This window comes from Daktulosphaira vitifoliae, unplaced genomic scaffold (genome assembly GCF_025091365.1).
Source record: "Daktulosphaira vitifoliae isolate Bord-2020 unplaced genomic scaffold, ASM2509136v1 Scaffold_3, whole genome shotgun sequence".
Lineage (NCBI taxonomy): Eukaryota > Metazoa > Arthropoda > Insecta > Hemiptera > Phylloxeridae > Daktulosphaira > Daktulosphaira vitifoliae.
In genome coordinates this window covers 1635724-1654019 of record NW_026099574.1, presented here as the reverse complement: position 1 = coordinate 1654019, position 18296 = coordinate 1635724, and the positions used below count along the sequence as shown (strand labels likewise).

At 23.9% G+C, this 18296-nt stretch overlaps 2 protein-coding genes across 2 annotated transcripts; both read left to right on the top strand.

Moving 5' to 3' along the window:
• Nucleotides 1-449: 449 nt before the first annotated feature.
• LOC126901355 (exonuclease 3'-5' domain-containing protein 2) lies at nucleotides 450-3273 on the top strand. The gene is made up of 8 exons (XM_050677761.1): nucleotides 450-653; nucleotides 722-878; nucleotides 947-1258; nucleotides 1322-1569; nucleotides 1836-2032; nucleotides 2105-2250; nucleotides 2334-2518; nucleotides 2844-3273. The coding sequence occupies exons 1-8, from the start codon at nucleotides 508-510 to the stop codon at nucleotides 3007-3009; spliced, it is 1557 nt and encodes a 518-aa protein (XP_050533718.1). The 5' UTR covers nucleotides 450-507; the 3' UTR covers nucleotides 3010-3273.
• A 1870-nt stretch (nucleotides 3274-5143) lies between these two features.
• Nucleotides 5144-12658, top strand: LOC126900918 (integrator complex subunit 5). The gene is made up of 14 exons (XM_050676952.1): nucleotides 5144-5515; nucleotides 5621-5789; nucleotides 6894-7064; nucleotides 7122-7258; nucleotides 7319-7411; nucleotides 7490-7616; nucleotides 8840-9049; nucleotides 9127-9285; nucleotides 9349-9550; nucleotides 9631-9887; nucleotides 11053-11273; nucleotides 11333-11608; nucleotides 11789-12094; nucleotides 12201-12658. Exons 1-14 carry the CDS (start codon nucleotides 5306-5308, stop codon nucleotides 12429-12431), a joined length of 2769 nt encoding a protein of 922 aa, XP_050532909.1. The 5' UTR covers nucleotides 5144-5305; the 3' UTR covers nucleotides 12432-12658.
• Nucleotides 12659-18296: the final 5638 nt, after the last annotated feature.

Below are 18296 nucleotides of genomic sequence, written 5' to 3'. Positions count from 1 at the left end.
GATTTCTCCTATTTACGTGGAACGAGGGAAATTTTTTTCAGTTTTTGAAAGTAATGTCTTCGACTAGATACAATTTGTGATCTTTTGACGTATCGTTAAAAGAAATCGGTTTGGTAAGAGCTGAGAAAAAGTGGTAACAGACACACACAAAAAAAAAAAATTACATCATGGTAAAATTAATAATACCTTCTCAGCTTTGCATTGAAACTAATATAGACTGAAGGTACGACGGTAGTATATTATTTATTATCAGACATTACTAGGTCGCACTCTTCATTCTTATATAGTTATATTTAAAAATGTCAATAACTTCCGAAATAGTGTTTTAAAAAACGATTATTCAGAAGCAATGGCATTATTTTAATATTTATAGATTCTTATGTACGATGCTAAGATTTTAATATAAATAGAACACACTTAAGTTTATTTTACTTAATCTGTGATAAGATAACAGATACTGATAACAATTAAAAAAATATATTCCTGTTTTAAGGATTTGTGAAAAACATGTCCTTTTCCTACCTAAAATTGATAATGATCAAGATATGTTCGAAAATTCCTTTTTTAAAATCATTTGTAATGTTACGCACTCGTCAAATTAATATAATTGATTCAATTGATGAGTGTGAAAAAATAGCAACAAATTTGGAAAAGTAATTGTTTTGTTGTTAGGTTTTAATTTTTTTAATTAATTTTGAGGAATTCATATATTCATTTTCAGGTCTTGCAAAAACGTACCAATCCTAGGACTCGATTGCGAGTGGGTGACTGAAAATGAAATTCGACGACCAATAGCTATTCTTCAAATTGCCGATTATGATGGAATGTGTTCATTGATTCGGTTATATAAGTTAAAAACAATATCCCCTACACTGAAAGTAAGCTATAAAATGTATATTTATTTTTGCTTATTGATGTTCTAATGAATCTATGTTGTTTTTTGTAGAAACTTTTAAATAATGGACAAGTGTTAAAAGTTGGTGTAGCTATTTCAGATGATGCTCAACTTTTAATGAATGACTATAATATTGAAATTTCTGGGTACATTGATTTAAGGTACATAGCAAAAGATTGTGGTCTTATTGAAAGGAGTTTGGCAGCTCTTTCATATAAATTACTTGGTTGTGAATTAGATAAAGATTGGCGAGTAAGAGCCAGCTATTGGGAAACAGAAATATTGACTGAACGACAAATTCAATATGCGGCATTAGATGCTTATGTTGCTGTAAAAATATTTGAACAACTTAGAAATAAAATAGTAAGTTACTTAATTTATTTATCCAAAGTAAAATTAAATTATTTTATTAATTGAATTAAATAGATTCCATGGCAGTTTTGGTTTTATTGGTCCAATAAGAAAAAATGGAATTCTTTTATTGAAAAATATGAGAAGTATAAAAATTTACCATTTAAAAATAACAAATCTAATGGTATAAAAATAAAACCAAAACCAAATATTCGCTCATTTTCTACATCAACAATTAAAGCATCATTGGTCTATGACAATTGCTTAATGGAAAATTTTGATGGCAATATTATGTCTACTTGCAGTCATAAAAAAGTTGATTGGTATGTATTTTACATAATCTTTTAGCAAGAGTAATGACAAAACTAAAATTTTTTCATTATTCTGATTTTTCATTCACACAAATAAAAAGGACTAAATTTTAAGGAAGAAAAGTATTATTAATTTAGGTATAGAAGTTTCCTCTGGTGAGTTATAGGAATAATTATTTTCAAATGATATAGAATTGTCCATTTTTATTTGTTATTATAGGGTTTTTACAATTCTTTCATTTAATTTGTTTTAATTAATGTATAGTGCCTTTTTACAGGTATATTAGTCAAGGATTAGCTAAATTAGTTAATGAAAATCCTAGAACCATAAGACTTAACTTTCCAGCTGATATTAAACATAAAAAAGATGCATTTTCTGTTTTATTTCGGCATAATATATGTACTGTTTGTGGCCGCACTGAACATTTTAGAAAAAAAAGTATTATACCTAAAGAATTTATCCGACATATGCCTAGTATGTATAACACAGTCTAAAAATATATTTTATCCAATTTTTTTATAGTGTATATATTACTTTTTGTTACAGCTGAGTATAAAAGTCACATACCACATGATACATTATTGTTATGCTATTGGTGCCATGTTAAGGCAAATACGTTTGACTTTGAAATACGTAATAGATTGTTTCAAAAGTGTAATGTGGTTGAAATAAATTCAAAAAAATATAGTATGGTAATATATTATTAAAATATTTGAATATTTAAAATATATTTAATACAAGTTTATTTTAATAACTTTATATTTGTTTACTTAAGATTCCCATGTATACTAAAATAATGCGTTCTAAACACTTGGCCAAAACATTGTTAAAATCACATAGTAAAATTCCAGAAAATATTTCTAAAAAATTGAAACAAGAAGTAGCTGAAATTTATAAAATAAGAGCAGATCTTTTATCAGACACATTTCTAGGTTATTTGCTGAACATAAAATCCCTAAAGTAAGTAATCTATATTGTGTAAAACTATTATCTGATATTTTATGATTTTCATAATATATGAAATTTTATTTGAAAATTTTACATTATGAAATGATATTATGCATATTTATACTAGTTTATCTGTTAAATCATATAATAGCAATGTTCATTAAAATCTATTGATAAAAATTATTATTATTTTTTTTTTTGAAAGTTTGTAAAATTATATTTTAGCAGATAATAGGTTTTGTGGGAATAGATAGATTTAATAATGTTTAAATATTAAATATATTTTTTTTATAAAAAATGTCAATACTAATATTATTTTAAATATATGTTTTTCAAGATATGATTGTAATTTAGAACATAATAAGGCAGCTGAAAAAGTGGTAAAATACTTTATGGAGCGAGGTACACTTAATGAAATGAAGGCAATGTGGCGACAACATTTTGTTGATACAATGAAACCAAAATATCTACCTACTATGTGGTCTGTTACTTATGAAGGATAAAACCATTGATTATAAATATTATAGATGGTTTTCCAGTAGTATTATTTGCTAATGCAGAACTATTACTAGTACTATTATTCACTACCAGTGTCAATTCTGTGTGATTGACTTGAAAATTTTACTATGGTAGGCTGACTAAAATATTTATAGTGAATGATGTTACAGAAGTAATATCTTTCATTTTTTTACAAAATTGTAAATAATAGTTTAATTTTACTCTAAATAAAACAAATGTGATAAAAAAAAAAAAAAAGTACAAAATTATTACCTGAGTAAAATTGTTTTTAATTTTTGAGATGTGATAATAAATTATTAAATAATAATTTTATACAATTTTCTTCTTTTTACCTTTTGTTGCTTTAATTTTATATTAAATTTACTTAATAATTATTTTTTTTTAAATACACCTTTGGTTCTCTTAGTTTCAACTGATACATCAATGATAATTTTTAAAAAAAATTGACTATCACTATTACCCATTTGTCATAATTGTTTTTTTTTTAATTCTTAATTAAATCAAAATAAGATATTAAAAAGTTGAATAGGCTTTTCAAAAAATCCAAAATTGTATTTTATTTTATATACCTTGTTAAAGTTAGTTAATTTTATTGTTCCTTTGGATCTCCACACTCTACACATCGGTGACTATTGTTGGATTGATGCAATGATGAATCTTTGAGATAATCTTTTTTTTATTATCTCCTCATTCTTTAATATTCATCAAAACTGATAGTGTATCTCACATAAGCAGTAGCATAATTATGTATTTTTTTACAAAGGCATTTTGGTCTATCCTTTCCATCTGGGTATATTATTTATTGACTATTTTACGTTGGAAGATATGCTGATGGTATTTGGACAAAAAAATAAGCAACCATAACTTTGACATTTTGAAACATCTTATATGTACTGTCATTCTTTGTGTTTGTGTTATTTTTAACATATTAAAAATCAACAATAACTTTATAAAAAATTTTTTTTTAGTGTTTCTAATTAGAAATTATCAAAATAAAAAAAACCCAGCACAGGAGGGGTGTTGCGGCACAGTGGTTATGTTGCATAGTTGGATCAAGTATAATGATATCTGACAGTAATTAAAATCACTATCATAAAAAACGCTTCGATGCAAATCTTTTGATAGTGTTTAATTTCAAAAAATTGATGGATTATTCAAAAAGCTACATGATCTTCTATTTCCTTATTTATATCCTGATTAAGATACAGTATGTTGAATGAAAAAGGGATATAAATATTATATTTTGATTCCTCTCCCTATATACAAAAGTGTCAGATTTTCAAAAAAATTATATCAAAAATAAAAAGGGAAATTCTGTTCTAATAAAAAAAAAAATTATTTTAATTTGTTAATTTTTTAATAATTTATGGCAGTTTAAATAAAGAAATGTAAAAGTTGACCGATTTTAAAAATCGTAATTTTTTGGGTATTTCCACCTTTTATGGGAACGTGGGAAAAATTGTTAATTTTCGAGGGTAATGTCTTCAACTAGATCTGATTTGTTTAGATTTGTGATCTTTTGACGTACGTCAAGAAAAACTAGTCCAGTACGAACCGAGAAAAAGTAGTAACAAACACAAAAAAAAAATAAATAAATAACGTGAAATTTCATACAATTTTTAATGCTATATAATACTAAAGGGACCAGAATTGCAACCTAACCAACATTTTATACTTGTGTACTGCGTGAGATACTCTCGTTATACTTTAGTTTACATTTATTCAATTCTGACAACGTTCCGTAACACGGCTCTTTTAGTATTTTTATATATTATTAAAAATGGCATGAAATTTTGTCTATAAAAGCCTTATACTTAATATAAGTATACACTTATCACACATTAATAGAATACATTGTGTCTCAAAAATTCTGAAATATTATATTTAATACAATTCAATGTGTTATGTAGAATAAGCAGCGTCATCTAGTGGTTGGCGGTTCAATATTTAGATGAAAACCGGGCGATAACTATTGCTTATATCTGATAAGAAATTGCTACATATAATGTATTGCTAACTTTTTGACATTTATGATATTCCATATAATGGCTATGTTTTTATTTTAAAAGTAAATAAAAACAAAAACTTTAATACATAGGAAGAGTTATGTTATTATTTTTATTTAAAACTGTGAATTATTGTATTAATATTTATGTATATAAAATAGAGTTGTAGTATTTATAATAAAACAATTTTCTTACAAAGTTTAGTAATAACTTTCGAGTATTTAATTTTTTAATTTTACTCTCAAATTTATATACATATTTAAAAATTATTATAATGAAAAAACATCAGGAAGATCAGTTTTCAAAATTATCTGAATTTTTAAATGAAACAAAACAACCTTTTACCAATGTTCAAACTGATCAAATAAACCATTCAATGGAACTTCTCAAAATACTTCCAGCAGCTCTAGATGCTGTGCTAGAATATTATGGAAAATTTTTCGATTATGCAATTTCTACTTACTTAAAACAACTAAAAGTTCAGGTTGGTCAGTCCATTTCCAAATTTTTTTTATTGTTACTTTTATTTTTAATTTATGCCTTATTCTTTTGATAACTTATCGCTTTCATCACATTTTATCTGATTTAGCCTTCATGGGTTGAGTCTGCAAGTATGTCATCTAGACATGATCCACCAGTTATACCACAAGAAGTAATTGAAAATGTTACAAGTATTAGAGATGCTCTTTTAAAGCTTGTTGAAGAAAATCATTCTATTTGGTGTCCAGTAGTTTTACATTGGTCTTATAAGTTATTAGGTATGTAAAAAAAATCTGTAAGTTTGGAAAACAATTCTAATTTGATGTAAAACATCCTTTGCGGTAGGTCAAACCAGCTTTGCCATGGCAATGTGTAGAGACAAGTAAATGGTTACTTTCTTCTATTGAGCTTGATTTTTCTTCCTCTTTCACTTGTCTTAACTTGTATACCAATAGTTTATGAATGGGTGATAATTAGAGATAAGAGCAAGAAAGACAAGTTCCTCCTGAAAATATGTGATATAAAAAAAAACTGGTTCTTTTTTTGTCTTATACAGTATAAAGGGTGGGTGCCTCCTCTATATTGAAGAGACAAGAGATGGAAAATGCTACTTTGGAAAATAAGTGATTCTCCAAAAGTGGTTCTTAAAGTGCATCATATGTTGTAGGTAGTGGCAAGGGAGGGAGGGAACATGTTTCTTGCTGGAAATATGTAATCCTCTAATTTTTTCATTGCACTCTCATATACCTGTGTATATACCTAAATAAACTAGTATATATATATATATGACCCCTGAAAAAGTCTACTATCAAAGATTGATAAATTGATAATTTTATATTCAAATATCAGAAAAAACATTAATTTCTTATAAAATAAGTTCATATTAATATAAATTTAAAAATTAATGAATAATTTCTAAATTTTATAATTATATGAAATACTTTTAAAAAAATTAAGAAAAATATGTAAAAAAAAACACCTTTGTCATTAAATTTGAATCTGTGACATTATGTGAGCTGTTTTATTATTAATATCAATATTGAATATTATTATTATAGAAGTAACTGATTCAAAAATTGAGCTATTTTAATTTTTAAGAATATTTATTTTCTTATAATAAACCATTCATGCATATTTTATATACAATTTTTAGTGTTTTTAATGTGTCTTATTTTGCTCACTTTTTTTGAAATCTGTCTAAAGCTTAATATATTTGATATGTCTAAACTATTAACTCTGGTAAACAATAATTATAAAATTTAAACATTACAAATGATTGTATGAAAAATAAAAATTATTTTCAACATTTATTAAATTATAAAATTTCATTTTATAAGTAAAATATATTTTTTACAATATTTAATAAAATAGTTATTTACTAGGAAAAGTTTCTAAACACTACAATGTGCATGAGTTTGCAAGAATGCCATTAGGTGATATGTTGAGATTTTGGTCACAGTGTTCAGTAGCATGTATATTAGTAGATATAAATAACAGAACAATTGCTAAAATGCTTTCTGAAGAAGGTGAACATTCGGTTAGCTGTATGATAGGTATGAATACAGAATCAAATGTATATTTTTTTTAATGTATAAATTTATTACTTTTAGAAACAATGTTAGGCTATAAAAGTTCTAGTTTTGAATGGGTATTGGCTCAAATCGGAGAAAGTTTTCCTTCTTTAATAGTTAAGTATATGCTGATGTATAGTGTTAAAGAAATGTGTACTACAAAAAAGTTTAAACATGTAAGTTTAGTTATTTATATTTAATATATTAAGCAAAATTTTCAATAAAATTTTTCTTAGACAGAAAAATTGAATTCATTCATCAGAATTCTTGATCATCTATCAATAGCATATTCCAGCATTATTAAAGAAGTTGTTTTAGAAATATTTAAAGTATGTATAATTATTGAACTCTAATTAACAAATTTTCAATACTAAAATTATATATTTAAATGTACTTAATTTTTTTAGTTAAGTATAAGTGAAGATTTACAAAAATTGAATGCCGAGAAAATAACAATAGTACCTTTTCTTTTATACTTATCAAGATGTTCTTCTACTCTACTTAAGTCAACTTTATGTGAAAACTTGATTTATAGTAATGATCCTATTCATTCCTTTATAAAAACTAAAGTAAAATTTCAATATTTGCATACAAAATCTGACCACTATTTATCTTTTTTTATACTTTACCTTTGTAGAGTATGAAATATATATTAAATAGTTGCTTGGCCTTTTTCTAAATAATCATTATAAAATAGGAAAATATTGTAACATAATAAATATTTTAAAACACAGTTAATAATTCAAATTGACTTTCATTAACAATTGCTACCTCTTAAATAGTCTATGAAAAATTTAAGAAGAACTTAATCACTTAAGTAGCAACAATACACATTATAAAGTGAAAAACTCTAAGAATTTTATGGGTCCATTTCAGACTTTTATATTAAATAGTAAAATAAAAATTATTAATCAGTATTTATTATGAGTAAATTTGCCAAAATAAGAAATATTATCTTGGTTTTTATGTCAGGAAGTTCAATACCCAAGGCAATCTATTGTGTAGATCCATAAAAATTGGAACAGCTTAAACAAAATGTTTGAGAAATTTAACTTAATTTTTGATCCTAAAAAATATTTCTATATAAATTCATCTGTAATTTTGTTATTTTTTTAGTGAAAACTACAGAACTAGGAGGGCTAATCTGGTCTAGATTTTCAAATTGTGCATATAAACATAAATATCAACAATTATTTAAAATATATTGAACAATAGTTAAATAATAACTATATTTCCCTAAATATTTTTACTAAAAGGTCTACTATGTTGCATAATAACTTAGTGGACATTTTTTAAGTGAATATTGAAATATTTCTTCTATAAAATAAGAAAATTAGGTTAATAAGACAAATATTTATGAGTATAAAACAATGTAAGTAATATTAAGTAATGTAAGTAAATAAAAAATTTGTTTAAAATATACATATATGTGTTTAGCGTTGAAAATGGTAACATAGTTCTCCAAATATGTATTGGCAATTTTTTGGAACTTTTTGAATTAAATATTTTTTAATTTTAAATAGAGTTTTAATTTAAATAAATAATGGTGGCATGATTACATTTTTTAATTTTTATAATCATTGAAATTAACTTTTTGATCAAATAAGACCATTTTTTTCAAAAAATTAATTTTTAATTCTTATTTTGATTACTTTCTAATAAAATTGATTGTTCATTATTACTAATGAATTATAATTTTTTTAGCTTCAATGCGAAGCTGAGAAGGTATTAATTTTACCATGATGTGTTATTTTTAGTTACACCTGAAGTATTATATAAACTAGCACCTTTATGTACACATTGGAAAATTTATTTTGATGATCAGTGTAATTTATTAGATCTTATTGTTCAAGTGTTGATAAATTCTGACACGGGAATTAAGTATTTTTTGAATCTAATGTTTGATTTAATTGCCTGTGACAATTCAAAATTTATAAATCTTAAAACTGGAACTCAATTATTATTTGGTATTTACATTAATCAACAGATTTTTATTTTAATCTAATTACAGTGTTATAATTATTTTTTATTAAATATATTTTAGACCAGTTTTTAGCTGAACTAGAAATGGTAACCAGAACAAATAGAACATCACCTCCAGTATTAAAAGCAGTAGTTGTAAATCTTCAAACTATAAAACTTTATTTAATATCTGATAATGTTGAATTAGCTCAACCAGCAGCAAGATTGTTATGTTGTGCTGGTAATTAATTAATTAAATATATATTTTTAACTGAAATATTAATTTTTCTCTGCTTTGTTTTAGCAATTAAAGACCAGGACTGTTTATCATTATGCATAGCAGATATGTTAATCAATTGTGATACTAGTACTAAAATCGAAACACTTATAGAAGTTTTATCATTTGGTACTAATATAACACAGTTTGAAAGTGGACTCATTTATGCCTTAGTTCAAAGTGATATTTCTTTAAATAATGTTTGGAATAACATTTATAATTTACTATGGTAGAATTAATTTTTGTAATTTTGAGTTTTTCAATATATTAATATTCAATATATAATATTTTATTAATTTAAATGTTCAGTCTTGAATCAAGCAATTCAATTGATGGTGTATCATTACTTGGAGTATCTGTTGCTGTAATTAATCAACTAGATAAAATATGTAGATGTATAATTGAGTCTTGTCACTATGGAGACATGGAGTCTGCTCATATGTTGTCATCAATACTTTTTAAAGTATCCTCAAATTTATCATTACGAGAAATGTCAGTATCAAAAGTTCTTTATTCTGTTAAAGCAGTGGTGTTATATTTTTTTACTTGTCTTTTTAAAGAGAAAGGTTTGTATTATTAAATATATAAATTATACATCTATTTTAATTTATCAAATTGATGTATGAAATTTAAGCTTTATATATGGTGAACGGGCAAAAAGTTTAATCATCTAAAGTATGAATGAGGAAAAATGGGAAAATGTTAAACCTATTTTTAGGTAGTCAAAAAGGATGAACATTTTTCTTCAATACTTAATAGTAATATGTTCTGAATTGTGATAAGGTTGTTTTTATACAAATTTTAAAAGGCAAACAAAACATATTTAGATTATTTGATATTCCTTTAAAGATTAGTTTTAATTTTTTTCTGCCAGTAAATTTTTTAACAATATGTATAAAATTATTGTGAAGATTTAAAAAATATATTAATTAATTTTCTACAGTATTATTTGTAAATAATGTAGGGATTTTAATAGGAAAAAAAATTTGTTTAATATTTACATTTAATTCACTACCTTAAAAACAACCAAGTTTCTATAGTTACGTCCAAATAAATTAAATGAAGTTTATCATGTTCTATCTCTATCTTAACATTTATAAGGGTTAACCTAAGATTTAAAAATTCATATTAAAATGTAAAATTTAAGAAGATTTTTCCAAATATTTTTACAAAGTGATACTTGTAACGTTAGACCTCAATTTTTCTTAAAACAATAATCATATTAAGAATATTTTTTTTGGTATTTTTATATTAATGTATTATTTGATTTATTAATTATTAAGTACTTTTTCGTTTCATCCTTTTTACCTTATTGTTTTTATACAATTGTTGATAAAATATTATTTGTAACAATTCCAGTTAATGTTCAATATTGGCTGTCTGTGGGGGCACATATAATGGTTATTGGAATAGAACTGTGGTTAAAAATAAATTAGAAAACCAATATTTTGTTTATTTTGCTGAATTCCATATATCAGTTTAATTATTGTATGGTTACCCCCATACAATAATTGATGTAGTTATCAATGACAAGTTGTGTTCACTTATTTACGTTGTATGTTCAGAATTTGTTTCTTATTTGTACTTTTTTTTTTTTTTTCATAAATGGCTAGAAAATTTATTTAAAAAAGCCCAGCACATTTAGGTTCTGGTATTGTGGGAAGGTGGCATAGTTGGGAAAGTAGAGATGATATCTAACAGTGATTTTTTTTATCATTTATCTATTTTTAGATGAAATCTTAAAACTCAAAGCTTGTGTTAAAATGAATAAGATTATAAATACTGTAAGTCATCGTTCGTCTATTGCTAGAACGGCAGCTATGAAATATATATTGGATGGAATATTAAAGGAACCTTTTTCACTATTGTTTATTATGCCAAGTAATCGAAGAAATGATTACATTGTTCAACCACCTGAAAAAACTTCCTTAATGGAATCTTTTTTGCAACAGGTTGTCAAATGACCTTCCTTGTTTATAAATAACTTAATTTATTCTCATTTATTTACTAGGAATATAATATAAACTTTGGTGAATGTATTGGTAATAAATTTGATAAAGATGAACAAAATTCTAAGTATAAAATTTCTGCTTTTAAAGCTGAAGTAGTTCGTTTTAATGAGCAAAGACTTGTTTCATTTTTACGATCTTGTTATTCATCTGATGATAACTATTCATTTGAACCAACATTGGATACAGTTGTGTCATTAGCATTGCTAGTTGTTCAATTTATATCACCTGATGTTATGTATAATGGTTTACCATGGCCTGATGAAGATTTTACCAAAGTATTCAAATATCTTTAATTTAGATGTATATTAAACATATAAATGTTATTTTTCTATTTAGCATTACTATTATTATAATGTATAATTCAAAATTTAATTAAGTAATATGTTATTAAATATGCATATTTATGTTTTATATTGTAAAAACCTTAGTTTTATTTTTATTTTTATTTTTTAAAGGTAACAATCGAAAGAGATGTTCATATATATCATACAATTAGTACTAAGCCAATATTATGGACTATTCTTGGAATATTAGCTGCACATAGACCAGCACTTTGTTATTGTTCTGTACTTTTACGTGCAGTGTGTGCTTGTTTAATAAACCATTGGGGAGCAGTTAATCATGCAAAAGGAAGTGCAAAAAACCATAAGCATTTAATGAATGATACCGTAAAGTTATTAAATACAATGTCACTTGGTCAGCTTTTGCCAAAACCTTTAGATATTCTTGGTGTCGTAGTCCAAAATCTTACCCCTCAACAAGTAAGATTATTAAAAATGTATAATGTAATACTTAAATCATTATTAAAATATATTTATAAGAAAAAAAAAATTAAAATACTTTGATTTTAAAATTAAAATGTTTTAGATTATTATTGTTCTTCGAGATTGTGTTTGGACTTATACTAGAGACCATATACCAGCTCCAGCGCTTTTTGTACGTAACAACAATGGCGGAATGTGGAGGGACACAATTTCAATTTCAGTACCAAAACCTTATTCAGATTCATTACGTTTAACTATGATTGAAAATATATCTCAATTTGGAGATATATATGCAAGATTGTTTTTAAACAATGAACAATCATCTGAAACATAAAATAATTAAGTTAAATTAATTGTATATGTATAATCAATTGTAAAATTTAAACATTTTTATTTTAAGATTAGACTAATTAATATTTTTCCTAAAATTTCCATGCTTATTACATGAATGATTGTCAAATTTTTTTGGAAATTATGAATTCTAAAATTCAAAAACTAAAAATTGACTTATGTATTATTATTCAATGTATGAAAACATAAATATTTTCAATTGTCCAGTATGGTACTCAAAAATAAATTATTAAATTGAAATAATAATGTTTAGTTACCTTAATAATTCTTTCAAGGTAAATTTAGTTTAATATAACTAATTTTAATCTTAATCAATAAACCAATCAAATATAATATACAAAGTGATCCATTTATCATAACTCACTCAGTTACGTACAAAATAAAAATAATTTCAGGACTTATCTTTTTGTTGTTTTTTAGTCTCATCATATATTTCTTGATATATTTATTAAGTACTTTTTCAATTTATCTCTTATACCTTATAAGAATGTCAACTTTATGGATTGTTCAAACTATTATAAAAAATAGCTTCCAAAAAACTTCCATTACTTTTTCAAAAATCAACATAATTTTTTTTTAAACTAAAACCTTTGATATTTCCCTTTCATTTGATATCTTTTTTTGAAAATTTAACACATAACCTGCTCATAGGGGGGGATTTAAAATAGCAACTTTTTTACAAAAACTAACTTTTTCAACTTAATTTTTGAAAATGTTCCGGAAATACTGCGTCCTTTAAACATATATCAAATTAAAGCTTATTTTATGTACTACTAAATGAAAAAAAAAAATTTGTCCCGACGACCTATCTTCTATGCGCAAAAGGCTACCGTATTTAAAAATATGCTATTTTTTATTAAAATTCTAGGTTTTGTATTTTATTTTATTTTAAAATATTTTATTAGGGGAATAAACTGACTTTCATGAATATTATATAATTTCATTGACATAGAATAAAGTTCATAAGACATATGATATTATACTTATTAACATTTTTTACTTTTTTAAAGTCGAAAAAGTAATTTTTAAATTTGAGTTAGCTTAAATAGCCAATTTTATCATGCAACAAAAATCAACGAATAGTTGCCGAATGGGTAACACCTTGATCTTTAACGCCTAGGGTACGAGGTTCAAATCATCCGTCTGTGGCCAATAAAATATTGCATTTTTTTTGAGTTAGAATAAAATTTTCAAATCATTTGATATTTATCTCATTTACATTCAATAACTTCAATAAATATAAAGGATCTTATCACTATAGTCTCCCCTCGTGAGAAGAAATTGATATTCATGTTAATATTATTTTACTATGTGGTTCTTTTTGTGGCTACGATTTATTTTGCCAACCCTCACTAGACCTACTTTTTTCAAGGATACGTCAAATGATTCATTTAAGTTTATGATATTTAAGTTAATGATTAGTTTAAGTTATTACTCTTAAAAATCAAAAAAATATTCCTTATTCAAATAAAAAGTAGCTTAACTAGATTTGTCCATACAAACAATTAAAATCATTAATTTTTAATATTCTTAAATTATTTATTGTCGAATTAAATTTGATATGATAAAAGTATTCAACTACAAAAGTAAATAATTTTACTTTATAATTTATTAATTTTTTAACTCTATTTCTGTGTGCTACTACCAGTCTATAATATGCCAAATTTTTTAGTAATATGTTGCTATATAAATCATAAATTTAAAAAAAAAATGATTTTTAGTTTCACCTGAAGTTAACGATGGAGTTTTACAATTATAATTATATTTTTGATAATATGCTCAATTGAGTAAATCTTTTTAAATACTTTGTTTTGAATGGTTCATTTAGTTAAAGTATATTATTAAAATTAATTAAGTTCTGAATATTTCAATTGCAGAATCTTTTTAAACACCAAAAGTTATTAGGAAATGATTACTATTCTTTCTATTTCAGTTATCTATTACGATAAAAATGTAAAAAAATCGAATTTTTNAATTACGATAAAAATGCAAAAAAGCGAATTTGTCTGATAAATGTACTGTAAATAGTAATTATAAAATTTCCTGATTGCATATTAATCTTAAAAATTTCATTTTTTTCAATTTAATAATGTCAATTTCAAACTTGCAAGTTGAACTATAAGTTATGGTAACAAATTCATTTTTTAGCTTCGATGCGAAGCTGAGAAGGTATTTTTCATTAAAACTTTCACTTTAAAAGACAATAAAAAATAGGTTCAAAATGATTACCTTTAACATATTAAAAATCAAAATCAGTATTAATTTAATACAATTTTTTTTGTTCTTAATTATTTTTTTTTATATGTAAATACTTATTTTTTAATAATAAGTAATAATATTAAAACTTAGAAGTAATAGAAAAAGTTTAATTGCACATTTGAAAACATCACGAAAAGTTTATTTAGAAAAGTATATTTTTTTTCTGATGAAAGTTCCTTTTGTTTAGTGTATTTATTCATAAGTAACAAAATTTTTTTATTAAAAAGTATTGCATAAATTCCTTTAAATTTGTATACGCATTAAAAGTATATGAATATACAACTCCTTTTTATTTTTATAATATCTCCGTAAAAATTACAATATTATATTATTGAATACCACTTTCATACTCAATTTAATTACTGTAATTATTATGTATTCATATATTATAGTTATAAATCGGGGTAAAATTAAGGGAATAAGTGTTATTGTTGTTTTTGAAATAATCTACCAATTTCATTTTTTTCTATTTAATAATATTTATTTCAAACTTGCAAGTTGAGTTAAAAGTTATGGTAATAAATTCATTTTTTTTTTATTAAAACTTTCACTTTAAAGAACAAAAAGAAGTAGGTTCAAAATGATTACTTTTAACATATTAAAAATCAATAATAATTTGAAAATAATTAATTATAAAAATTATATAATATATAATTAAAATAATTACTAATCTGGATATAATTAAGGAAATAGGAGTTGATGTTAGGTTGGGTTGGTTACATTTTTAACCTTATAATGCTATAACTCATTGAAAAGTGTACGAATCAACACAATTTTTTTATGAGAAATAATATTTTTTAATAATCCCTTTTTCATTCGACATACTTTATCTTAATCAGGGTATTAATAAGAAACTAGCAGATAATGTAGCTTTTGTAATTATCCACCAATTTCTTAGAATTAAACACTATCTACTGATTTGCATCGAAGCGTTTCTTATGATAGTGATTTTAATCACTGTCAGATTAAATCTATACTGGACCCAACTATGCAACATCCCCACTATGCCGCGACCTCACTGTGCTGGGTTTTTTTTAAAATTTTTTTTTTGTGTCTGTGAACGCTCAATCTCAGCTCTCGCTGTACCGATTTTGATGAACAATATGTCAAAAGATTCCAAATCTTATCTAGTCGAAGACATTACCCTCAAAAATTGAAAAAAATTCCCTCGTTCCCGTGAACGGGGGAAATCCCCCAAAAATTTACAAATTTAAAAATCGCTAATTTTCGACATTTCTTCAATTTTTTAATGGGAGTACAGATTTTCATATATATTATATAAATTAAAATTAATATAGCATAGAAAGATAAACTTATTTAAATTTGTTTGCTTCTTTTAAGTCGAGAAAAATAACTTTGAAATTTGATTGAGCTTAAATAGCTAATTTTTTCATTCGACTATAACAACATACGGTTGCCGAGTTGGTAAAATTTATGTTTTACACGCTTGGGGTACGAGGTTCCAACCTGCGTATGGCAATGAATTTTTTACATTTTTCTTAATTCTTTTTAAGTTAGTATAAATTTTTAACTTGTTTGATTTTTATCTCATTTAGATTCAATAACTTCAAAAAAGATCAAGGATCCCATCACTTTAGTCGCCCCTTGTAAGAAGAAATTTCTTATTCGTATTAAAATTATTTTACTATATTTTAAGTTTTAGCTTCGATGCAAAGCTGAGAAGATATTTTTTTGTGACTATCATTTATTTTCTCTGCTCTAACTTGACCTACTTTTTTCAACGATACGTCAAATGATTACAATTCGTATCTAGTTGAAGATATTACCCTCAAAAATTGAAAAAAAAATTCTAATTTATCAATTAAACTGTTAGTTATTACATGTTCTCCATAAAGACAATTAAAATCAATAATGTATAATGTTTACAAAATATTTATTAACGAATGAAGTTTGATATAATAGGTTTCAACTACAAAATTAAATCATTTTACTTTGTCATTTAATAAATTTTTTACTGTATTTGAGTGTGCTACTACTAGACTATAATATTACAATTTTTTTTGTAACATGTTACTATATAAATCATTTCTAAAAAAAATGATTGCTAGTTTCTCCTGAATTAATAATGGATTTTTACAATTATAATCAAATTTTATAGTACGCTATTGAGTAGATCTTTTTAACAACTTTGTTTTGATTGGTTCAATTAGTTAAAGTAAATCATTAAAATTAATTAAGTTCTCAATATTTCAATTGTAGAATCTTTTCAAACAACAAAAGTTACTAGGAAATTATTACTATTACTTCTATTTAAGTTATCTATTACCATAAAAATGCAAAAAAATATTGAGCTTTTCTGATAAATTTACAATAAATAGTAATTATAAAACTTTCTGACTGCATATTGATCTTAACGATACAATTTTTTTAATTGTCATAAAATTTTCTATTTAATTATGTCAATGTCAAACTTACCAATTGAGCTAAAAGTTATGGTAAAATAAATTTTTTTTTTTTTTTATAAACATTTACAACAATCAACTTTAAACGATTAACAAAATAGGTTAAATATGTCATTTTCCTTATTTTTAACTTATTAATAATCAAATTAATATTAAATATTATATCAAATCAGTATTAATTTAAAACAATTTTTTTTGTTCTTAATTATTTTTTTTTATATGTAAAAACTATTTTTTAATAATATTAAAACTTAGAAGTTATAGAAAAAGTCTAATTGCACATTTTAAAACATCGCGAAAAGTTGATTTAGAATAGTATATTTTTGTTTCTGATGGAAGTTCCTTGTAGTCCAGTGTATAAAACTTATAACTTTGTTAATTGTTATAACTTTATCAAAAATGACCAAATCAGTATATTTTTTTTTATTTAGATGCATGTCTTTATCTATCATTTGGTTTTTTTTATAAATCTAACCCTTTACCTGCCCACAAGAGGGATTCAAAATATTAACTTTTTTTTTTTTAGTTAAAGTAAATCATTAAAATTAATTCAGTTCTGGATATTTCAATAGTAGAATCTTTTTAAATATCAAAAATTACTTAGAAATGATTACTATGATTTCTATTTAAGTGTTCTATTACGATAAAAATGCAAAAAATAATGAGTTTTTCTGATAAATTTACAATAAATAATAATTATAAAACTTTCTGACTGCATATTAATCTTAAAAATAACATTGTTTTAATTCTCATAAAATTTTCTATTTAATGATTCATTCTAGTCAACGAAGGAGTAATTTTGCAGAATAGCAGAAAAAATTCCCAACAAACTTTTTTTTTTTTTGTTTTAATTAGGCAATTGGTGGATTATTCCAAAAGCAACATCAACTCTTATTTCTTTAATTATATCATGATTAGTAGTTCTTTGATTTTAAAATATAATATTTGAATATATACTAATTATAATTATTAAATTTAGTATGAAATTGATATTTAATATTGTAATTTAAACGGAGAAATTATAAAAATAATAAAGAAGTTATATTTTGCTTTACTTTTACGTGCATAAAAATTTAAAGGGCTTGATACAATAATTATCAATAAAAACTGTTAGTTACTATAAAAAAATGCACTGGACCCCACTGTGCTACCGTTTTTTTTTTGCT